Below are 24426 nucleotides of genomic sequence, written 5' to 3'. Positions count from 1 at the left end.
TTTTGTTTAGCTTCTATATTTGTTACATAGTTGCTTAGAGTTGCAGCTCAGAGGCCGGCAGCGGCAGGCGGGGAGTGTTGGAGTCCTCCATCACTGAAGCAAGCAAGCCTCATGTTAGTTTCAAGCTGCCTGGCTGCCAGCCACCATCTTGGCTGGCAGTTAATTTGCATATCACCCTGATTAGCCAATGGGAAGGGTAGCGGTCATACGCCAATTACCATGTTTCTCTCTTATTAGATAGGATTGTGGCACCTGTTTTATACGAGGTCTCTAAGCCAAGCTAACTCTTAAACTTACCGGTCTTATTTCTTGCACTTGAGCTATCATTTGTGGTGTGTCCAGAGAATAAATCTTGGATGGCTGTGTAAACTGCCATGAAGACTACTCACTCCCATGGAAGAGAAACTTTTAATGATGATGCTGGGTTGGTGAGCTGTCTCCTGTTTACTTTTGAGTAAATAGGTGACAAATGTGACCTATTCATGTATTTATGAATCCAGATGAATCTAAAGTTTCCTTTGATAGGCATCAGAGATCCATCACTTACCTCACAACTATTCATTTTGTGAGGCTCCCAACACTCAAGATCTTTGAGGTTAAGACCATGTCTTTTTCATTTAGTACAGTTTTTGCGGTATTGCTGTGTAATCTGGGTGAACACCTTGAAGAATCTGAACTTATTTTTTCACCAATAGAGGAATAATTTTTCCTACCTCAAAGGGTTGTTGTGATGATTAAATATGTAAAAATGTTTCCTAACTAGTAAATGCCATTATCATTATGCTAATATATAAATTAATATTTCTTCTTCTAAAGTACCTCTACAAATATAGTAATATTTATTTTTAAACAGTTCATATATTAATCCCAATTTTCATTCCAATCTTCAAAAATTAGCAATCTGATAAGCAGGGATGAGGAACCTTTTTCCTACCAAGGGCCATTTGGATATTTATAACATTATTTGAGAGCTACACGAAGTTATCAACTTAAAAATTAGCCTGCTATATTTGGTCAAACATTTAATTAACCCACCCTTAATGCCTTGGTAGGGCCAGACCAAATTATTTTGAGGGCCTTATATGGCCCACAGGCTGGACATTCTCCACCTATAATAAAGGATGTGCCACACTCACATGAAGCTGGTGTCATACTAACAACTGCCCTGCTCTTTTTCCTCCAACCCAAAGTCTGGTCTGCTTTTAGGACAAAAAATTTTCTGCTCATCCCTTGGTGAAAGTAAACAGTTCACCACCATTTCCACCCAAACACAGGAGTAAGATATATAACTTATCCAAACAGTGCCTAAGGCATTTAGTGAATTGCTGAAATATTTTAAGCCACAGAACTGCAAGTAAAGTGAGATAGTTAAAATTTCTCTTTTATACTCCAGAAACCTCTTAGATCAAATGCTAATAGTACTGCCAGTAAATATTATAGAAATTTCCAGGTATGTAAAACCAGGTGAAATAGAGAACCAGGAACTTTTTAATTTGTTTGGTAGGTTTTACCTTTATGTAGCAGTATAAAATGTCACTTTATAAACAGAAATCAAACCTGTTTTACCTGTGGTTGGGGAAAGGCCACACAATCAATACTCCAACTCCCTGACATAACAGTGGTTGTAGCTTGGCCAGACCACTAAGTTTCATCAGACTTTACCTTCACAATGAAAAAGCTACTTCTCCTCTTCTGTGTAATTCTAGATAGTTAAATTTGTATTTTTCCATATTTATTCCAATCCTATTCTACCTTAAGCCTTATAAAGTATGACTCAAAATAATGCATCCCTCCTTTTTGCTCTCATCACCCAATATCTAGGACCCATATATTTTCTCACATTCCACAGTAAATTTTATTTTCCTCTGTTAAGTCCAATATAGAAACTGTATTGTATCTAAAAATCAAGGGATTCCATTCTTTCCAGATGTGCTCAGAATGTTTTTGAAAAAAACTAAAATTAAAAAACTCACTTGGCCTATCCTATTAATATAGTTTTATTTCTACTGTTAGAGAAATAAAACTATATTAATAGGATAGGCCAAGTGAGAAGTAGGACAATCTGATTTACTTTTGGATTATTTTTCCTGTGAAAATATCTTAGCTTTAAAATTTCGCTGGTTCAGCCCAACTGGTGTAGTTCAGTGTCAACCCATGAACCAGGAGGCCACGGTTTGAGTCCCAGTTAGAACACATGCCTGGGTTGTGAGCTCGAACCCCAGTGTGAGGTTTACAGGAGGCAGATGATCAATGATTCTCTCATCATTGATGTTTCTGTCTCTCTCTCTCCCTTCCTCTCTGAAATTAATTAAAAACACATATTTAAAAATATTGGCTGGTTCACATGAAATAACTACAGCTATAATTTTGGTAAGGCACCCTAATTTTAATAATCCTTTGATACAGTGATGACATTGATAGAACAATTACTCTGTAGAAAAAGTGTGCACATATAAATACTAACTTAGAATTTGGCCCTAATGTAGAAATGGGTTTGGGGACAAGGAGAATATAGGGGCACTCATGAAGCCTCCAAAAACCCTGCCAAACTCATAGTGCATAAAGATACTATTGGCTATCAGTCATAATAGCAGAATCAGGAAATGTCCACGTACTTGACGACTGGAGGTACAATATACTGTATGTTCAAGTCAAATCTGACCACATTCTACATTAAAAGCAAGATTATCCTGTATTTTTCTGATGTCCTTCCCTTACCCTTACACTGCCATACAAGAGTGCCATTCAAATGCTGAAGGCTATGAGAGGGCACAGGACTTCCCACTGAGAGCACATAAGCAAAGCTGAGAAGGAGCTAACCGGCCTGCTGCTACAGATAAGCCACGTCACCAGAGAGTCTTTCATAATGCTTGCATCCACAGTAAGTGCAAACCTTGAATCTACAAATGAGACTCACAAGACCAGAAAAAGCTTGTTAGCATTACATAAATCACATCAAGTTCAACTTCAAATTCTGTAGCAGGCTATTAGTTTTGAGACTAATGCTTTGCAAGAAAATTCAATGTTCATGTTTAGAGACCAAAAAATGTAGAAAAATAAATAAATAAATAAAATAAAAAGCAACCAGGGGAAAAATATAACTAAAGAACATTTATTTGTTTTTCACTAAGACTTTATCTTAGCACATAATTAAACTGTCACTACCCCCCACCCCAACTTGAAGAAGGGTTAGTACAGTGAATGTTATAAAGCAGATATGAAGGATTGGAATCAACATTAACTGACAAAGAAAAACTTTTAGTTAAGTCATCAAAACAATGTTTAAGTAAAAAAAGAGAAAAAAGGGGGGTGATGGGAGTTCAGATTGAACAAGATCCTCACATATCATCTAACACATTCAATCCTGGCTAGAGTGTACCAAAATGGAAACAGGATTACTATAATACAAAACTTCACTACAGACAGCTGTACACACCTGTGTTCCAAGCCCACCCCCAACCCCCAAATGCTTCCAGCACAACTATTTCCCGGCCTGTTGGGCCTGTCGACGAAGGAGCACGTAGATCTTCTCTTTAATCCAATCTTTGTTATAAGGCTGGTATGTCTGGGTATCAGCTCGGTAACTGAGGAACAGAAAAGTAATAAACAATAATTGTCATGTGTTTTTGGGTTGTTTTTTTTAAACTTCAAATTATAACTACCCAATGCTGGCACAGATACACACATGGTCATACATGAACTTAATGAAAATGTGAAAGGGCGCTGGTGTGTCTCAGTGGATACAGCATCAGCCTGTGGACTGAAGGGTCCCAGGTTCGATTCCAGTCAAGGGCACACGCCTGGGTTACGGGCTCAATTCCCAGTAGGGGGCATGAGGGAGGCAGCTGATCAATGATTCTCTCTCATTGATGTTTCTTTCTCTTTCCCTCTCCCTTCCTCTCTAAAATCAATAGTATATTTTTAAAAAATGTAAAAGAGCTGATTACACGTTGAATTTTTAAGCTATGTGTACCATCTGGTAGAAACACTGCATGGCATCTAAGAGATGCAAAGGTGCAGTTTGCCTAAAAAAAGGGGGGGGGTCCCCTAGGACAGCGATTTTCAACTGTATGCCCCAACAATTCTTAGAACACGCAATACCTGATTGACCTCTTTTCCCTTATATCATATCTAATAAAGCGGGAATATGCAAATTGACTGTCACACCATAACGGTCAAGATGGCTGCACCCACAGGGGAGGCAGGGATTCCGTAACACAAGATGGCTGAGCTCACCGTGGAGGCCAAGTTCCCATAACGAGCCTTAACGAGCAATCAGCAGGGACCTGAGGCTGTGCCCCCTGCCCAGTGGGGCTTGACGGGGGACCTCAAGACAGGCCCCCCATCCCAGTGCTGGGCTGGGGGACCTCAGGGTGTGCCTGGAGACCTGCGGATGTGCCCCTGCCCAGTGGGGCTTGACAGCAGACCTGAGGCTGCACCCCCAGCCCAGTGGGGCTTGATGGGGGACCTGAGGCTGCACTTCCTGCCTAGTGGGACTTGATGGGTCTGGATCTTTCCCAATGGGGGTGGGGCCAGCCAGGTCTGGGTCTCGCGCTATTTTGGGGCATGCACAGTTGGGTGGGGACTTGACTCTGGGTCCTGCAGCGAGCCCCAGACTCTGACAGGAGGAAGGTTTTCATATACATTTTACTAATTTTCTTTCATCTCTGACACTTATAGAGAAAAGGCGAATAGCAATATTAAAATATTTCCTCTAGTTCAGTGGTCCTCAACCTTCTGGCCCTTTAAATACAGTTCCTCACCGAAACTGGTTTGGCTCAGTGGATAGAGCATCGGCCTGCGGACTGAAAGGTTCCAGGTTCGATTCCGGTCAAGGGCATGTACCTTGGTTGCGGGCACATACCCAGTGGGAGATGTGCAGGAGGCGGCTGATCAATGTTTCTCTCTCATAGATGTTTCTAACTCTCTATCTCTCTCCCTTCCTCTCTGTTAAAAAAAAAAAATACAGTTCATGTTGTGACCCAACCATAAAATTATTTTCATTGCTACTTCATAACTATAATGTTGCTACTGTTATGAATCGTAATGTAAATACCTGATATGCAGGATGGTCTTAGGCGACCCCTGTGAAAGGGTCGTTCGACCGCCAAAGGGGCCGCGACCCACAGGTTGAGAACCGCTGCTCTAATTAATTCCCTTTTAATGTGCACGAATTTCCTGCACCAGGCCACTAGTTGTCAAATAAAAAAATAAGAGCCAACACACCAATAGCCATCCCTTTTGAATGAATCAAAATTATACCTTTTTTTTTGTCAAGTCAGCAAAAAATTAAATTCAATCCTTTTTACAACCCTGTGAGAGTAGAGTCCTCACTGGTACCACTGCACTCCAGTTTTTGGCTAGAGAAACTCAAAAGGAATTGTCATAGTCTTCCCTTGAGTGGTTTATTAAAAATGAACAAGCTTTCTTTTATAAAATGCTTAACCAAATAAAAATAAACACTTGGCTTTTTATTAATGTCCGTATGTTACAAAAGTAAAACAATTTTATTTAAATATTCTTTTAAAAAATATTTATTTTTATTGATTTTAGAGAGGAAGGGGAGAGCATCAATGATAAAATCATTGATCAGCTGCCTCCTGCAAGCCCCACATTGAAAATAGAGCCTGCAATCTGGGCATGTGCCCTGACCCTTCCTGTCTCCGTCCCTTCCTCTCTCTAAAAATGTGCCGTGACCTCCTGATTCATAGGTTGATTCTCAACCACTGAGTCCTGCTGGCCAGGCTGAATAAATCCCGCCCCCCTTCCTAATTAAGTACTAATCTAGTCTATTTCATGGTATGGCAGAATAGACTAAAATATTTATATTAACACTGGAAAAGAACTAAAAAAGGAATAGGAATTTTCAGAACTCTAATATCTGGGTGGAACAGCCTTATTTATTTAGACTACACCCTCACCCCAATAAGATCACTTTGGTAGTGAACATTTAGGAATTCATCAACTTGCACACTATTTTCAACTCAAGAAAAAGTAATAACGCTTTCTTTATGGAAAGCTGTGTGTTGATGGCTGCTAACTGGTGCTTGAAAATGAGACAATTAAATGTTAAGTACATTTATAAAATCCCAAGTTGTTGGCACAGATGAATCATTTAGCCTAGTGTTATGCTCAGACTGCAGGTTTATAGAATAGAAGCTAGGGGCTGAGAGTTGAAATCAGCCAGTGTCTTCACTGCTTTCAGGTTGTCTTTCTGATGAGTACCTCCTCATTACAATAACTAAGAATAAAAATGTCCCTTTTGTCTTTAAACAAAAACAGCCTACATATTTAAAAAGCTGTTACTTTCATCCTATAAAAAGTCCTGTCATTGCCAAATAAACTTAATGAGTACACAGTAATTTACAAACCAAAATTGGGCTTGCCCTGGCTGTTGTGGCTCAGTTGGTTGGGTGTCCTCTTGTGAACTGAAAGGTTGAAAGTATGTATGATTCCCTGTCAGGGCACATGCCTGGGTTTCAGGCTCTATCCCCAGTAGGGGGTGGGCAGGAGGCAGCCAATCTATGTTTTTCACGTTGATGTTTCTCTCCCCCTTCCTTCCTTTCTATAAAAATAAAAAAAATATTTAAAAAAAACAAAAGAACAACAAACCAAAATTGAACTCAATTCCTGGCCTAAGGAGTAAACAACAGCCCAAGACAGAATCCCAGAAAAAGGGGAGGGGCAGGATGTACTAATTGTCATAATGACATACTTGCACTGTGTCTATTTGTTATTAATCCGCATCTGAGGATTTCTCCTCACTGAGTTTTAGAGAAAGTGGAATTGAGGGAGGGGGAAGTGGGAAAGAGAAACAGCGATGTGAGAGAGACACACAATTTGGCTCCCTCTTGCAATGCACCCCAACTGCACCCCAACCAAGGGGATCAAACCAGCACTACCCAGGTACATGCCCTTGGAGAGGAATTGAACCTGAGACCCTTCTGTCTGTGGGCTGATGCTACAACCACTGAGCACACCTGCTAGGGCTGCAGTATATCTCTTAAAACCATTTTTACTTTGTGTAATTTTCACTGTCAAAAAACCCCAACACCTTTTTATTAGTTAACAGTACAATTTAACTCAACTGTGGCATTTCAAAATTATCATCTTATTTGTGGCAAATTTTAAATAATAAATCGATTTGTAATTTAAAAACCTGCCCTAGCCCTAGCTGGTTGAGCATTGGCCTGCGGACTGAAGGGTCCTGGGTTCGATTCTAGTGAAGGGCATATGCCCGGGTTGCGGGCTTGATCCCCAGTAAGGGGCATGTAGGAGGCAGCCGATCCATGAATCTCCCTCATCATTGATGTTCCTATCTCTCCCTCTCCCTTCCTCTCTGAAATCAATAAAAATATATTAAATAAATAAAAACCCTGCCCTAATTTTGTCACTCTATTTAAAAATGGAGTTCCTGCCCTAGCTGGTTTGGCTCAGTGGATGGAGCATCTGCCTGTGGACTGAAGGGTCCATGGTTTGATTCTGGCCAAGGGTATGTACCTCAGTTGCAGGTGCCTCTCTGGCCTGGGCCCTGGTCAGGGTGCGCGCAGGAGGCAAAACAATCTATGTGTTTCTCTCACATAGATATTTCTATCTTTTCCTCTCTTTAAAAATCAATAGAAAAATATCCTTGGGTGAGGATTAAAAATGGAGTTCTTGTTATTTAGCCAATACTGTTGTGCTAAGCAAGCACTGGATCCTCACAGGTAGTCCTGTGAGGTAAATTTATCTAAATTTTCCAAATTAGCAAACTGAGGATTAGCAATATTAAACTAACTTGCCCCAGGTAACCAGCCAAAGACAGAGCCAGCATTCAAGCATAGCTATGGCTAATTCTGAAACTCCAGCTAGCTCTTAACCAAAACCTCTCATGGTGACTAAAGCATGAGCCTTAAATTTAAGTAATTCAGCATCCTACTCCCTGTTCTCACATGAAATTCTAGAAAGTAAATATATGGTATCGGTGATTTCATATTCAGTACATGAAATGCCAACATCTGGGCCTCTCAGTGCCTTGAACGTTTCTCCTCCAATGATCCTGTCCCTTCCCTTTCTTTGACCAGATCCCTTTACAGTCGAACCTGGGTTCTCCAACTTAATTCATTCCAGAAGGCTGTTCAAAAAAGGATTTGTTTGAAAACAGAATCATTTTCCCCCATTAGAAATAATGTAAGACCTCCAAATGATTCCATTTTAACCTTTCTTATATATAGTACATGTCTAATGTACTGTTTGTAATCTATAAACAAACGCTTTTCTTAAATTTATCGAACCCCACCCCCTACTAGCCTTAAATGAATCACTTTTAGCACTCAATGTAGGGTTGTCTTACAAGAAGTCAATATGCAGCATCTTCGCTTTTTCCTTCTAAATGCTATCACAGGTTGATTTATCAAATTAACAATTTCTCTACTTATTCAATTGTCTGTGATAGCTGTTTCAGAGCACTTTCACACCCTTAGCAACATCAGCACTCTTGATGGCCTCATGTTTTAAAATTGTGCTAATCGTCCATTTTGCCAGCAACAAAAGCAAAAAACAAAACAAAAAAACCCAAAAATATTCACAACAAGATGTCCTGAGAGATGCTTTTTGTCATGCTGATGTATCAGCTGAAAGGGTTGTCAACCCCAAAGGAGACATTTTTACATTTTTTCTGTCTTGTGAACAACTTTGTTGAGAACCAAATTGTTCCAGATGGTAGATGTTGAAGAGGTTTTACTTTACCTTATTACTATCAACATCAATAACCCAATTTCAAGCATTTCATTCAACAACCCTTTGACCCCACTGTGACCTATAATTAATTGATCCTATTTCTGTCTCCACCTCACCCCAAACCCCACTTACATTTATTTCATGGTCATTCAGTCCCCTGCACAATACTCACTTGCATATACCCTCAACTTTTAACAGTGTATTTACTAATTATCTACCTGTAACCATCAGGTTAAAAGTGACTAGGCTCTAGCCAGGTGCGCTCAGTTGGTTAGAGTGTCATCCCGAAATGCCAAGGTTTTGGGTTTGATGCCCTGTTAAGGCACATACCAATCAATGAATGAATAAGTGGAACAACAAATTGATGTTTCCCTCTCTCTCCCTAAAGTCAATATAAATTTTTTTTTAAAAAAAGACTAGGAAAAAACCCATTATCACAATGATTTATTTCATTTTAAATGTATTATCAGATATCTCATAAATCACACATTTCCCTAACCCCTTCACCCTCCTGGATTATTTCCTACCTTCCATAAACCTTCACTACCTTCTCCCTCACCCTTGACTCTAAATGGTGTCCATGCTTCCTATTTTCCTGGCAAAACGAAAACAATTTTCTCCAACTTCTACATCTGCATGCACTCCCTACTTTACTGTTACTGAACTGTCCATGATCCTAACTAAAGTCATCAATTTCTCACTCTAGATCATGTCATCAGTTCTTGGTTCTCCTTGTTGGCTGCCTACAATTCCTCTTTTCTCGTTAGCATACCTGCAGCTTTGTTGGCCTCTTATAGCTTTCCAAGCTTTTTATTTTAGAATTAGGGCATACATATTTTTCACCACCAAAAACCAGTTACTTCTAGCACAGTGTCTGGCATGAAAAAAATCTGAGAATAGAAAATATGGGTCTAAAAAATCTCACATTCTAACATACCAAAATATACATGGTTAACACTGGGTAGGATTAAAATTAAATTCCATTTCAGTCTTGCATATATTTACATTTTAAAAATAGTGCTATGAAGACGAAATAACTAGTTTTAATCCAAAGCCTTTGTTGGTTTTTTTTTTTTTAAATATATTTTATTGATTTTTTACAGAGAGAAAGAGAGAGGGACAGAGAGTCAGAAACATCGATGAGAGAGAAACATCAATCAGCTGCTTCCTGCACACCTCCTACTGGGGATGTGCCCACAACCAAGGTACATGCCCTTGACCGAATTGAACCTGGGATCTTTAGTCCACAGGCCGACGCTCTATCCACTGAGCCAAACCGGTTAGGGCCAAAGCCTTTGTTTTAAGGACAAAGACCACAAGGGGGGAAAAACTAAGAAAAAAGATTGTTTAGTTTAAGGAACAAAGAATCACAACTTTGAACTTCTTAGTTAGCATCCTCTCTGCATCAAATTAGCAAAGTTCTTACATTTTCCTGTCTTTATGTTGCCAACATAACTTATAAGCCATATGTAGAGGAAATATTAGTTACTACCTAGCAGTCAGAATGCAAAGATCAGTGTCAGGCACAGAGTGAGCTCCCAACACCATAAACCACCTTAAATAGATGAATAAACAACAGAAAAATACAACTTAAGATACATGGTGGTAAATACTTACACAAGACAGCTGAGGTCCGCCAGATCATCAATAAAATCGAACAACTGGCTGATATCATATGTGATAGAGGGGCTGTTGGGATTCATTCTCTTCAGATGTTCTTCATACATTTTACAAACGCCTAAGAGAATGGGGGAGGGAGGAAACCAAGATTTTACAATTGTTTAAACTTTATTTTTTTTTAAATATATTTTATTGATTTTTTACAGAGAGGAAGGGAGAGAGATAGAGAGTTAGAAACATCGATGAGAGAGAAACATCGATCAGCTGCCTCCTGCACATCTCCCACTGGGGATGCGCCCGCAACCCAGGTACATGCCCCTGACCGGAATCGAACCTGGGACCTTTCAGTCCGCAAGCCGACGCTCTATCCACTGAGCCAAACCGGTTTTGGCCAATTGTTTAAACTTTAAATATGAATAGTGTTATATGATATTACAATACTTATTTTCATAAACTTGGGCTGGGAAAATAAGTTGGCTACATTTGTTTTACCTGTTACCACCAGCTATTTCATTAAAAAAAAAAAAAAGTACAGTGCTCGCTTTGGCAGCACATATACTAAAATTGGAACAATACAAAGATGAGCATGGCCCCCTGCACAAGGATGACACACAAATTTGTGAAATGTTCCATATTAAAAAAATTTATAAATTCACCAAAATGTTGGTGTTTTGTGCCTTAATAATAAAATAACTACAAGCCATTGGATCTAAAAGGACTTTAAAGACTTATCATATGATGGTTCCAACAAGTGAGGACTAAATAATGGGTCTTATCAGGCTTTTTAATATAAACATTCCTAAAGCCTCAGAGTAAAGGAAATCACCACTTAGGAATGATAGATGACAAACAGATGCTTTTCTATTTTGCTTTCAAAATCTGATACAATGCAAAAAAGACACCACAGACAACACCCCCCCCCCCAAAACAAAACAAAACAAAATAGGCAACGAGGAAGAGATTATCATAACAGTATTTAACATCCTTGACTGTGGATTCAGACTTGACTCCATCTCCTGAACTCTGTCAAATGGAGATAACAGTACCTTCATAGAGCTCTTGTGAACAGTGTATGAAATAACGCATAAAAAGCGACTAGCACAATAATAAGCACATAAGTACTCAAATATAAGTAATAAAAATACAATAAAACAAGCAAAATCACTGACAGAAAGCCTACATTAACAGAAATATCTAAAAGGCACATTATTTTTTATTCAGTGACACACTCTTCTCTTGTTCCTACAAAATGCAAGCATAACCTTTTCGGTCCATTTCCGCTTCAAATACTTGCACTGACCCACAACTACCATCATAATTAACAGTGAAAGACTAGATGCTTTCCCACTCAAAGATTAGGAAGAACATTACAATATCTATCTGTTCTTGCCACTTGGATTCAACATTGTACTGGAGTTGCTGGCCAGAGTTCATAAAAATTTAAACCTTTTGTGCTTTAAAGACACTATCAAGAAAGTGAAAAGGCTTGGGCAGCATGGCTCAGTGGTTGAGCGTTGACCTATGAACCAGGAGGTCATGGTTCAATTCCGGGTCAGGGCACATGCCGGGGTTGTGGGCTCAATCCCCAGTGTGGGGTGTGCATGATGCAACTGATTAATGATTCTCTCTCATCATTGATGTTTCTATCTCTCTCCCTTCCTCTCTAAAATCAATAAAAATAAAAAAAGTGAAGACAAGTCACAAACTGAAAAAGAAAATCTTTGCAGTACTTATATCTGATAAAGAACCTGTTATCCAAAATATGCAAAGGACTCCTAAGACTCAATAAGAAAACAACTCAATTAAAAAATTGGCAAAAAGCATGGTGCCAGCTACCTAGCATCTGTCTCTAATTATAAGTAGCCTTTTTTCATAGGTCTACCCATTGCTGACTCCCAACGAACATTTTAATTAGAATCCAGTTAGCATTAGATAGCAACAAATCCAGAGGCATGCCTAGCAGCAGCTAAAAGATGACTATAAAATCCATATAGGAAAACAATGGACTATTTACTAGAAAGGGTACAGGGCATGTACAACTGGTTTCTATGATGTAACTAGAGGCCCAGTGCATGAAATTCGTGTAAGGGTAGGGTCCCTAGCAGCTGCTAGCTGGGGCCTTCCTTCATTCCGCGCCGCCCCCTGGTGGTCAGCGCACATCATAGCAAGTGATCGAACTCCCCGTCAGTCAAACTCCAGCAGGGACACTTTGCATTTTAGGCTTATATATATGATTAAATATAAGAATGAAAATCCGTGACTGTAATCTACATGCTCTCATCTAATGGTTTACCAAGTAAAGAAACACTAAGGGCTAATAGTTCTCTTCACAGTAGTACAGTGATGGCAAACCTTTTGAGCTTGGCGTGTCAGCATTTTGAAAAACCCTAACTTAACTCTGGTGCCGTGTCACATATAGAAATTTTTTGATATTTGCAACGATAGTAAAACAAAAATTTATATTTTTGATATTTATTTTATATATTTAAATGCCATTTAACAAAGAAAAATCAACCAAAAAAAATGAGTTCGCGTGTCACCTCTGACACACGTGTCATAGGCTCACTATCACTGCAGTAGTATAAGCTTATCAAATACACAACAAATTGCACTGATTTGGTTCCATTTGCCTTTATTCTCTGAGGTAATTTTTATTTCTAACAACATCCCTAAATATCTATTTCTGCTGCTCAAATGAAGAATCCAAGAAATCTGGAGGACAAAACAAACCCAATTCCTAAATGAGACATATTCTAATAGTGAATATCAGGGGAAAATGATTTCTACCCCCTGATTAGTGTTTAAACTCACCTTCCATGCACTCATTCACTGACTCATAATCAGCATAAGTTCTTCCTTCTGGTCTCTTGGTAGGCTGTACCAGCAAAATAGTGTGAGACTGCAAGGGAAAAATGTGATTTCAATATAAGGTTCTAATCATGTTTGAGAAATTCAGAGTATGATATAAAGTCCTTCATGGCAAATCTATTTTCAATACTTACTGCTCAAAAGTAAGGGTTAAAAATTACTAAGAAATGACCAAATTTACAACTGTAGTCAAAATGATTATTATTGTTTTTAATATATCTTAATTGATTTCAGAGAGGAAGAGAGAGGGAGAGAGACACATCAATGATGAGAGAGAATCATTGATCGGCTGCCTCCTGCACGACCCCACTGGGGATCAAGCCTGCAACCCAGGCATGTGTCCTTGATCAGAATTGAACCCGGGACCCTTCAGTCCGCAGGCTGACGCTCTATCCACTGAGCCAACCAGTCAGGGCGAAAATGATTATTTTTTAAGTGGTAGTGCTTTCCTGTTAACCAGTTTAAAATCATAATACTTTCCAAACCAGTTTTGGTCACTTTCTTCTTATTAGAGCTATTTTCGGAGCTTTTTGGTTTTATTAAAAATCCCAATATATTTATCTTACAGTTTTTCCCTTCTTCTGGATAGATTTAGTCCAGCCGTGGGCAAACTACGGCCCGCGGGCCGGATCCGGCCTGTTCGGCTGTTCTATCCGGCTCGCGGAGCCGAAAGAGCGGAGGGTTCTCTTGCTCTCCCCTCCGCTCCTTCACCAGCAGCAGTGTTAACACGTATTAGTTCACACAAACACTCCATCCATGCTTTTGTTCCGGCCCTCCGGTCCAGTTTAAGAACCCATTGTGGCCCTCGAGTCAAAAAGTTTGCCCACCCCTGATTTAGTCCGTGGCTTCCTTATGGCGCTCTCTCTCTCTCTCTCTCTCTCTCTCTCTCGAGAGAGAGAGAGAGAGAGAGAGAGAGAGAGAGAGAGAGAACCACCACTGCAAAATGTACATTTTTAAAAAATTATATATATATATATATACACACACACACAAACTGTAAGTACTGTGGACAAAAAAGGGGCCACATCCAGGGGTGGGCAAACTTTTTGACTCGAGGGCCACAATGGGTTCTTAAACTGGACCGGAGGGCCGGAACAAAAGCATGGATGGGAGTGTTTGTGTGAACTAATATAAATTCAAAGTAAACATCATTACATAAAAGGGTACGGTCTTTTTTTTTTAGTTTTAGTTTTATTCATTTCAAACGGGCCGGGCCATAGTTTGCCCATGGCTGTACTAACGTAACAAGCTCAGGGAAGGCCTGCATGGTAGTCTCCCAAACTCAAAGACCTGAAGTAACCATAAAGGACGGCCTGAAATTAAAACTAACTAAAAGCAGTTATGGTGGGTAGTCACGTCCTGGGCTGGTTATCTTCCCCAACAAAGGTCAATCTTTACCTAAACTGAGCCTATTGCTTTTTGAATCTACAATAACGTATCAATGGAGTGTCAAAGTAATTTCCCTTTTTCTGGACCCCTCAAAGCACAGACACCGCTCTGCAGAGACCACAAACCCCTCATTGTTATTAACTGTTGACTTTAACTATCCCGCACCCACCTAAGTAAAAGAATCCCATCCCAGAGGTCCACGCTTTGCTTTCTGCCGCCTCCCTAATCTATCACCAATGGAGTTCATGTCACTCACATCCCCTCTTTTGATTGTAATGTATATAACAAGATAAAAAAAACTGCCCTGCTCCAGAGCATAATCCCATTACGTTGAGATTCTGCTTCCCGGCAACTGTCAACAGTTTGGCTCAAGTAAACTCACAAAAATTCTTTACAGGTTTGATTTTTTTTTTACGTCAACATTACATGTAGGCAAATAGAAATACGTATTTATATAAATATATCTGCCACAATAGAAAAATAAGATTGTGAAACCTAATCAGAAAAAAAAAGTTATGCAGAATTACCTTTAATAAAATCCCTTTTCTCTGCTTACCAAGCAGCTATGATTCACTCTAATGAATGTTAATCCGGCTGTGTTACTTTTTTTCAACTCTAACAGACATGAACCCTAGATTCTCAGTGATTCTACGGAGGAAGAAATACTACATTACATACAATTTGCTCATTAGCTTTGAAAGAAACTAAAAAGCAAAGGTGTTTAAGGCTTTTGAAGCAGTAATCATTCATTTTAAATATGAATTCCAATTTTCAATTTTATAAGGAATCATCACTGATATTTATCCAACGAGAATAGGTCAATATTAACTGCTGCCACTTTTTCAGATTTTGACCTGAGCACTGTAACACAATACCCAACAGTGACATAAAAGGTAGAGAAAGAAGGAAACTCAGAGATAAAATGACTCGCCCACGGTCACATAGCTACTTATGACAAAACAGGAACTGGAAACCCAATTTTCGAATGAGTAGTCCTCCTTGGGAGGCTATGTTGGGTCAAATACTGAAATATCCTAATTCATAAAAGTACAACCTGAAAAAGTGCCTTCTTAACAACAGCGGCATAGCCTGTGAACAGTAACTGCAGCAGCCAGAAAAGGAAAGTTGAAGTAGCCCCTTAATCCCCGTGAGCATCTCCCTTTTGGGGATTAAAAAAAAGAAGGAAAAAAAAGCCCGCCCGCCCGCCCGCCCGCCCACTCCTCTACTACCCGGGCCTATCTTTTCAGCCTCCATTTCCAACAGAACGTAAATGCGGCTAAGAACAGGCTTGAAGTAAAAAAACAAAACGGGAACAAATACAGTATTTGTATTTGCATGTGGCCGTAGTTTGAGGACCCCTGGCTGAGAGTAACGCCAGACCAGGCACCAAGGGTCCTGGGAAAGAGAAAGAGTTACATATATTTTTAAAAGGTAGAGCACAGAATGAAAAAAGCGGGGGTGGGGGAGAATCGTCGCGAAAGCACATTACTAAGCAAAGACGCCCCTTCCTGGCCCAAACCCTGGCTGCAATCAATTCAAACGGTTAGCTCTGGGAACAGGTTTCCGGACATTCCCTCGCCATTGTTCCTACCGAAGGCTGAGGCGTCAGAAGGGAAAGAGCAGCATCCCTACGTGTGACCCTACCGAGTCAGAAACAAGCGCATCCCGGGCCCCGCACGCCCCGCCGGAGCCAGCAGGAGGGCGCGCAACCGCAGGGCGGACCCGGGCTCGGGGCCTACGGCCAGGCCAAGCGTTTCCGCGGCGGGAAGGGAAAGGGAAAGGGAAAGGGTCGACCCACCAGGCGGAGGGCCGGGGAGCAGCACGCTCGCGCCAGACCGGCTAGGTCTAAGATGGACGGGGCTAGAGTCACCCGGAGGCCGGGGGCTCGAGGAGCCGCTCAGACTTTTCTTACCATCGCGCCAAACTCTTTCACTGCAGCCGCCGCAGACACACCGCCACACACGAGCTCAACCACAACGCCGCCAACAGCCAACCCCCGCGAGAGGAGCCGCCGGAAGTCGTCAGAGGCGCAGCGCGAAAGAGCCAATGGGACCATAGAGTCTCACCTACTTCCGGCAACTAGAGCGGATTCCGGCCCTGTTTCAGCCATCTTGGATAAGGGCGACGAGCTACACAGGGAAACTTCTGGAATGTGAAAAATAATTTTTTTCCCCCCAAAACGCTTATCGGCCTTACTCTCATTGTGAGACATACGGCTAACGTGATCACAGATGTAAATAGTGACACAAGTCACTATTTAAAAGGCAGAGCACACAATAAAAAAGGGGGGTCGGAAATAGTTGCTCAAAAATGGCGGCAGCGTAAGAATGCCGGGCCATAGGTCAGTTGTTACCCGGAAGAACCCATTTAAAGGCGGGGGCGATGAGGCAATCCGGAAGTGGATATACTGAAGAGGTGCCACTTGGCGGCCATGGCTGCGGTAGTATCTGTGGCTCCGGGTCAAAGCCCAGCGGAGAGGAGTGATATGGGGAGCATCGGCTATAGGGCGGAGGGAGCTTTGTATCGGATTCGCTGCTGAGCTCCCGCCTCGTCGTTAGAGACGTACAGGACTCCCTTCCTCATTCGAAACTCGAAGGAGAGTTTGCCGGGACCGGTGGGCTGGTTCCAGCTGGGGGGGATCACCGGTTCCAGCAGGGTGCCCCGAAGACCGAGGGGTGCCGGGAGGACGAACAAGTTCGCTTGGGCTTTTCTCCTTTTCCTGCTGCCGCCTGCAACTTGTCTGTGGAGAGAGTGGGCCCATCGTGCCCTTCTCATTCCGACCATTGAAGGAATCGCTTCTCGGCGTATTTGTCCCCCATTGACTTTTCCCATCTCTGTTAACGCACCGGAATCCAGGGACTGGAGTCTGAAAACTCAGGGGCTGGGGACCTAAGATTGCTGAAAGTTCTCTGATGCTACCATCAGCCCACAGGGGCTGTTTCCAGGTACGCTCAGGAGAAAGGCGCTCCGGGAACACCTCCGCCGGCAGGGAGGACGGAAGAACTGGAAAGTCCCTCTCGTTCGCTTGGAGCCGCGACGCGCGTGTAAGAACCCGTGGAAGCCGCTGAAAATCCGTAGTCCGGTGGTGGTGGGCGCGTACAGGAGGGCAGAATGGATGATTTCGTCTCCATCAGCCTGCTGTCTCTGGCTATGCTGGCGGGGTGTTACGTGGCTGGAATCATTCCCTTGGCTGTTAATTTCTCGGAGGTAAGCAGTTCGCAGTTGTTCGACAGCTGGCCGGCTGGCCGCTGGGAAGTAGTGGGAGCGGTGAAGGAAAGCCGCTGCCTCAGTTAATCCCAGGGCTAAAGGTCTTATTAAGGAAGACCATCTTTTTAAAAGGGGCACAACGTTTAACAATGGGAACAAGCCTTATAGTCAGCCTCCGAGTGCTGGGCCCGGGTGGGTGGATCCGCTGCAGGTCCGGGAGCACTCCCAGCTCCCTGGAACCGCAGCCGGAAGTCCGGAGCTCGGTGCATTTTCCCTGGAGAGAGGCACCAACTAACATTCTTTTGGTTTCTCAGAAGTTTCAAGGAATGAAGGTTCCGGATTGCTCTGAAGAAATGCAAATGGCGAATGTTGTTTGTTCATAGGAATTAATGTCAACATAACTTCTTTTTTGGAGACTATCAAGCATAGTTTTGTGTTTGTTTTTAAGAGAGGTGGTGTTTTGGATACCCGTGTTAGAATGGAGAAAGAAAATATTCTTTAAAAAACTTTAATTAGGTTGTTTTTCACTCACACTTCCTTTTAAAGAAGAGCATTGGAATGGATATTTGAAGTTGTTTTCAGATCTCTTTGCTTAGAAGTGAAATTTTTGTTAATATGTTTTTAAATTTTGGTTAATTGTCATTACCTGAACAAACTAACTGGGGAAAGGAAGACTGATGAAAGCGTTGTTCAATGAAAATGGAGATGGGTTCTTCAGGTTGCCATAAAGAGTGCGCAACGTGCACAGAGCTCAAAGATTTAGGGAGAAAAACTGCTACATTGGGGGCGACAGGATTTCATAAGTATGACCTGGAGTTGAGTAAAAGAGGCCGTTTTACTGCGGGTCCTGGAAGTGCTTTCCCAGGATAGGGAAAAGCAGAAGGGCCTGAAGTAGAAAGGAAAAGTTACAGCTGAGGTGTGAGGTAGGCCTTGAAGATAGGCTGTGATGGGAAAGGAGGTGGGACTAGGCCTTGTGAGTTTGCGGCATAGTTAACGCCACAGCCAGGGGGAAGGGAGGCTTGAGTTGCTGCTGCTTCTTTTCAGTTTCCCTTTGGTATCTAATACCAACATTGAGCTGATTTTTTCTTTAATGCATACATTACCTAACTGTTTTAAAAACTCAGTGAGATACAGATGAGGACTCAGATTATGTAACTTGGATAAATTAATGAAGTATGCTAGAATCAGAGCTGTTTCTTTTTTTCTTTTTTTTTTCTTTTTTATTGTATTGGGTGACATTGGTTAATAAAATTATATAGGTTTCAGGTATACAATTCTATAATACATCATCTGTATATTGTATTGTTTTTTTTAGAATCAATTGTTAATGAGCAGTTTTCTTTGACTCTAAATGGAAATACTACATGTGTGTGTTGAGAGCCTACAACTTAACATTGCCAAGTATAAACCCAGCTTAGCAGGTGCTCTGATTGATGATGAAGTTCAGATATTAACAATGGCTAAAGTGGGATTTTTAGATCAGTTATCTCAGGATTGTTATTTATCTGAGCATGTCTTCTTTTTGTCACAGAGCTGGTAAGGGAGAACAAGCTATGTTTGCACTAGACCTCTAGGGCAATATTCCTCAAGCTATCTGGTAAATGACCAGCCTTTGTTTTTAATTTCCATTTCATTGAAGACCCAATATATTTGTAAAAATGAAATACTTAGAGTATAAAGGGGGGGGGGGGGGGGAGGGGGAACGTGTAAAATGCAGGCCCAAATGCAGTGCTATTAAATTGAAGAGACATACAATAACTCCTTTAGTAATTATAATGATCGTATTGCTATAAAATTTTTGAAGGCTTTCTCTCAGTTTCGTACTTTTCTCATTGCAGACTAGTTTGGATTATGATGACACATTATTTATGTGTTAAAACAGTATAAATCCATAGGTATGCAGATAACTTCAATAAAGAACTTAAGATGATTAATAATGGCCACTAATTTCAAAAGGAACTATCTGAGACAGGTAGTATAGTTCAGAATCAGTGTCACTACTTGAACAAGTTATTTAACATCCAACTCTGCTCTGTTAAATGACCTAATAGGATTGTTTTGAGAATATAATCCTATCTAATAAAGAGGGAATATAAAACAAAAAAATAAAAAAATAAAAATAAAGAGGGAATATGCTAATTGATGCCCCGCCCTCAAAAATGGCGGCACCCATAGCCAATAAGGAGGGAATATGCTAATTGACTGTCCCACCCTCAAAAATGGCGGCACCCACAGCCACAAGATGACTGCTCCCAGTCCACGCAGCCCCACCGGTGGGCCTGCCTCTGGAGTCCCCAAGTCCCCTAAGTCCCCCAGCTGCCCAGGGCCGCCCTAGGCTCAGGTAACCAGGGCTGGCCGAGGCTTGTGCTACCTGCAGTGGCAGCAGCAGAGGTGTGACGGGGCATCGCCTTCCCCTGATCACCAGGTCACCTCCCGTCCCTGAGGGCTCCTGGACTGTGAGAGGGGGCAGGCCGGGCTGAGGGACCCCCCCTCCAGTGCATGAATTTTCATCCACTGGGCCTGTAGTGAAATAATAGGCCTTAACACTGTATTTAGAACATAAAGATTTTTTTAAATGTTGACATTATTCTCAGTACTGATTTTGAAAACTTTTTTTTTTTTAAATATATTTTATTGATTTTTTACAGAGAGGAAGGGAGAGAGATAGAGAGTTAGAAACATCGATGAGAGAGAAGCATCGATCAGCTGCCTCCTGCACATCTCCTACTGGGGATATGCCCGCAACCCAGGTACATGCCCTTGACCGGAATCGAACCTGGGACCTTTCAGTCCGCAGGCCGACGCTCTATCCACTGAGCCAAACCGGTTTCGGCTGAAAACTTTTTAAGTATATTTTTACTAGAGGCCTGGTGCATGGCATTCATTCACTGAGGGTAGGAGGGGGAGTTCCTCAGCCTGGCCTGTAAGGGGAGCAGGCCTAAGCCGGCAGTCGGACATCCCCGGAGGGGTCCTTAGCGCTGCCTCAGAGGCGGGAGAGGGAGCCATGAGCCTGGCTTCTGGCTGAGTGGCACTCCCCCTGTGGGAGTGCACTGACCACCAGGGGGCGGCTCCTGCATTGAGCATCTGCCCTGTGGTGGTCAGTGTGTGTCATAGCGACTGGTTCACTATTTGGTCTATTTGCATATTAGGGTTTTATTATATAGGATTGATTTCAGAGAGGAAGAGAGAGAGAGAGAGAGAAACATCAATGATGAGAATCATTGATCAGCTGCCTCCTGCACACCCCACAACCGGGGCATTCAGGATCCAACCTGCAACCCGGGCATGTGCCCTAACCGGCAATGCCATGACCTCCTGGTTCATAGGTCGCGCTCAACCACTGAGCCATGCTGACTGGGCAATCAGTTTTTGGGGTTTTTTTAAAATATATTTTTATTGATTTAAGAGAGGAAGGGAGAGAGAGAAGAACATCAATGATGGGAGAGAATCATGGATTGGCTGCCTCCTGCACGCCCCTTACTGGGGATCGAGCCCGCAACCCAGGCATGTGCCCTTGACTGGAACTGAACCCAGGACCCTTTAGTCCGCAGGCCGATGCTCTATACACTGAGCCAAACCGGGTAGGGCTGGGCAATCAGTTTTTTAAAAATGCATTCTGCCCTCACCCCGTCTCCAAATGCAAACGATACTGTAGTCTCATAAACTGAGTACTATCGTTAATTTTAAAGCTTTGGTTACTAATTTGATAGATAAAAACACATTTTTGTTATTTTAATTTTCTCAGTTCAGTTGAACATCTTATATAGTAATAACAATATTTATTGCCAATGTTTTCCCAGGTTCTTTCCCAATGGGCTTTTGTTTGTTTTCGTTTTTGTAGTCACACTGAACAGTCTTATAGGATTTCCACTTTTGTTTAGTTCTTTTATATTTAGAAAGGACTCTTATACAAAAAGAAAAGGAATTAGTCTTGTTTTCCAAGATTGGAGGTAGTGGCATTAATAAAGTATTGTTTGTTATTACCTCTGTGTCAATTGCATTAGGACATGGAAAGCCTATTTGATGCTGGCAAAATGGCAAATACAGCATTGTGTACTTGAACTTTTAGCCAAGTATCTGGGTTTTACTTTGTTGTTCTTGTGGCTTAGAAGCTTTCCTCTGCATGCTGCTGAGGCTGTTAAAGATAAGCAATAATGGCAGTCACTTTGTGCTGTGTGCTACTATTCCTACATGATAATAATAGTAATAGTAGTCATCATCTCTGCTCCTTTTTTTTTTTTTTTTTTTAATCCTCTCCCAAAGATATTTTTTTCCCCGTTGATTTTTAGAGAGAGTGGAAGGGAGGGAAGAGGGAGAGAGAGACATTTAACTGAGAGAGACACATCAATTGGTTGCCTCCCACACATGCCCAACCAGGGCCAGGGATTCAACCTGCAACTGAGGTATGTGCCCTTTCCTCGGAATTGAACGTGAGACCCTTTGGTCATCAAGCCAATGCTCTAACCACTGAGTAATTGGCCAGGGCTCAGCTCCTTCTTATAGAGGACACTGAACTTGCTCAGGGTCACACAGCTACTACTCAGAGGCAGGGAACTTTTTGGCATCTTGTCTCAGATGTAAGGACTTGAAAAACAAAGTTCGTATTTGAGCTTCCTTCTTTTCCTTCATTAGCTGATAGTGTAGTAGTTAAGTTGACATTAGGAAGTATCTCCTTAAAGCAGGTTTGTTAGGTTTGTTTGTAAGAATATGGAGAAAGCTTTTTTTTTTTTTTTTAATATTTTATTGATTTTTTACAGAGAGAAAGGGAGAGGGATAGAGAGTTAGAAACATCGATTAGCTGCTTCCTGCACACTCCCTACTGGGGATGTGCCCACAACCAAGGTACATGCCCTTGACCGGAATCGAACCTGTGACCCTTGAGTCCGCAGGCCGACGCTCTATCCACTGAGCCAAACTGGTTAGGGCTGGAGAAAGCTTTTGTTGCTTGAACAAGAGTTTAGTCTCTACCCTAAATGTTTCATCTCTTCAGTGCATAGAGCCTTGAAGGGATTAGTTTTATAACAAAGGATGCATCTTTAATTTTTTAGGAAACTACAGTTGATGAGTTCAATACTGAAATGAGCATGGTACAAGGGGGGTTGAAATAAACTATTTTCAATATTAAGAGCTTTAAAAATTATTGACTTATATTTAGTGTGACCAAACAAATTGTTGACTGTTTCGGTGAACAAGGAAAGAAAAACTACTTAACTGTCTTGGTGTCTGCCAAGAAAATTAAACTGACTTCAAAGCTTTGAGCTGATAGTTAATTGCAATGAGTACAAGCTGTTGTTTTAAATAATATGTCTGGTCAGTCCTTTGGCTCAGTCAGGCTACAGCTGTGAAATTGTAAGATAAGATCATAAAACCAATGCATTGCAGTGTTCATGCCTCTCGAGCAAATATTTCATTTCTCTGACAGAAACTATCACTTTGGGAACTCACTTTTCATTTTGAACTGCACTTGGAATATGTAGTTCTTCCTTCAAATACACCTTTTTGGTGATTTACCATAAGCAAAAGAGAGACCCTGTCAGCATTTTAATTCTAACATACAGTTTTGAGATTGAATCCCAAGCTGTGAAATTATGTGAACAAATAATCTATATAAATAACATGGAGCCACATATGTAGTGCTTAAAATAAGTCTGATTGCAACTAAAATGATGTAGGTAGTTAAGAAATTAAGAAAAAATAAAAACTGAAATGACAACCCATGGCAATGATGTTTTTTTAAAAATATATATTTTTATTTATCTCAAAGAGGAAAGGAGAGGGAGAGAGAGAGAGAGAGAGAGAGATAGAGAGAGACATCAATGATAAGAGAGAATCACTGATAAGCTGCCTCCTGCACGCCCCCCACTGGGGATTGAGCTGGGGGCATGTGCCTAACCAGAATCAAACTGACCTCCTGGTTCATAAGTCCACGCTCAGTCATTGAGCCACATTACCCGGGCATAACTCCTTAGGATGAATTTCTAGAAGTGAAATTGCTGGACCAAAGAATTCACATTTTTGAGACTTTAAATCTAAATTGCCAAATTCTGGTTAAGGTAGGTAGTGGCAATTCACATTATAGCCAGTGTTAGACAAGTATGATCATTTCTCCCTGTCATGGATAGTAGAAAAATTTTCCAACATCATTGCAAATCTGGTAAATTTTAAAATGGCATCTCTATGTTTTAACTGGCATTAATTATTCATGAAGCTGACCCTATTTTATTTTCACTAGCCATTGTAGATTTTGGTTTCACAAATGAGCAGAGCTCACAATTTTGATTAGATACTTCAGAAATTTTTTCCCATTCATTCATCAATCTTTTCAACAGTTTTCTTTCTTTTTTTATTTCCAGGAGCGACTAAAGTTGGTGACTGTTTTGGGTGCCGGCCTTCTCTGTGGAACTGCACTGGCAGTCATCGTGCCTGAAGGAGTACATGCACTTTATGAAGATATTCTTGAGGGTGAGAGAGAGAAAGGCCTTCTTTGAAATATGTTATTGACATGGAGGGTTGAAAGGAGCTTAATGGTATTTCTTCTGAACTCAATTGACATTTGCCATAGAAGTCTACTCTAAAAAGAGTTCTTAAAATAGATGGTTTGACATTTTTTACATTGAACACATC

General features: G+C 41.3%; 2 protein-coding genes across 4 annotated transcripts in view; one reads left to right on the top strand and one right to left on the bottom strand.

Annotated features, from left to right (window-relative positions):
• Positions 1-3096: 3096 nt before the first annotated feature.
• Positions 3097-16609, bottom strand: ERH (ERH mRNA splicing and mitosis factor). Its single transcript, XM_081098248.1, has 4 exons — positions 16508-16609; positions 13150-13237; positions 10336-10456; positions 3097-3584 (listed from the first exon to the last, which is right to left on the bottom strand). The coding sequence occupies exons 1-4, from the start codon at positions 16508-16510 to the stop codon at positions 3482-3484; spliced, it is 315 nt and encodes a 104-aa protein (XP_080954374.1). The 5' UTR covers positions 16511-16609; the 3' UTR covers positions 3097-3481.
• Positions 16610-17067: 458 nt separating this feature from the next.
• Positions 17068-24426, top strand: part of SLC39A9 (solute carrier family 39 member 9) — a 40863-nt gene continuing 33504 nt past the window's right edge. For all 3 annotated transcript variants that reach the window (XM_081099167.1, XM_081099168.1, XM_081099166.1), the window contains exons 1-2: positions 17068-17802; positions 24156-24264. In XM_081099167.1, the coding sequence (XP_080955293.1) occupies positions 17707-17802; positions 24156-24264 (205 nt within the window). In that variant the 5' untranslated portion in view covers positions 17068-17706. The remainder of the gene's footprint in view (positions 17803-24155; positions 24265-24426) is intronic.

The sequence above is a fragment of the Myotis nattereri genome (assembly GCF_964212035.1).
Source record: "Myotis nattereri genome assembly, chromosome: 1".
NCBI lineage: Eukaryota > Metazoa > Chordata > Mammalia > Chiroptera > Vespertilionidae > Myotis > Myotis nattereri.
The sequence above is the reverse complement of the archived record's forward strand: the minus strand, read 5'-3'. Positions and strand labels throughout refer to the sequence as shown.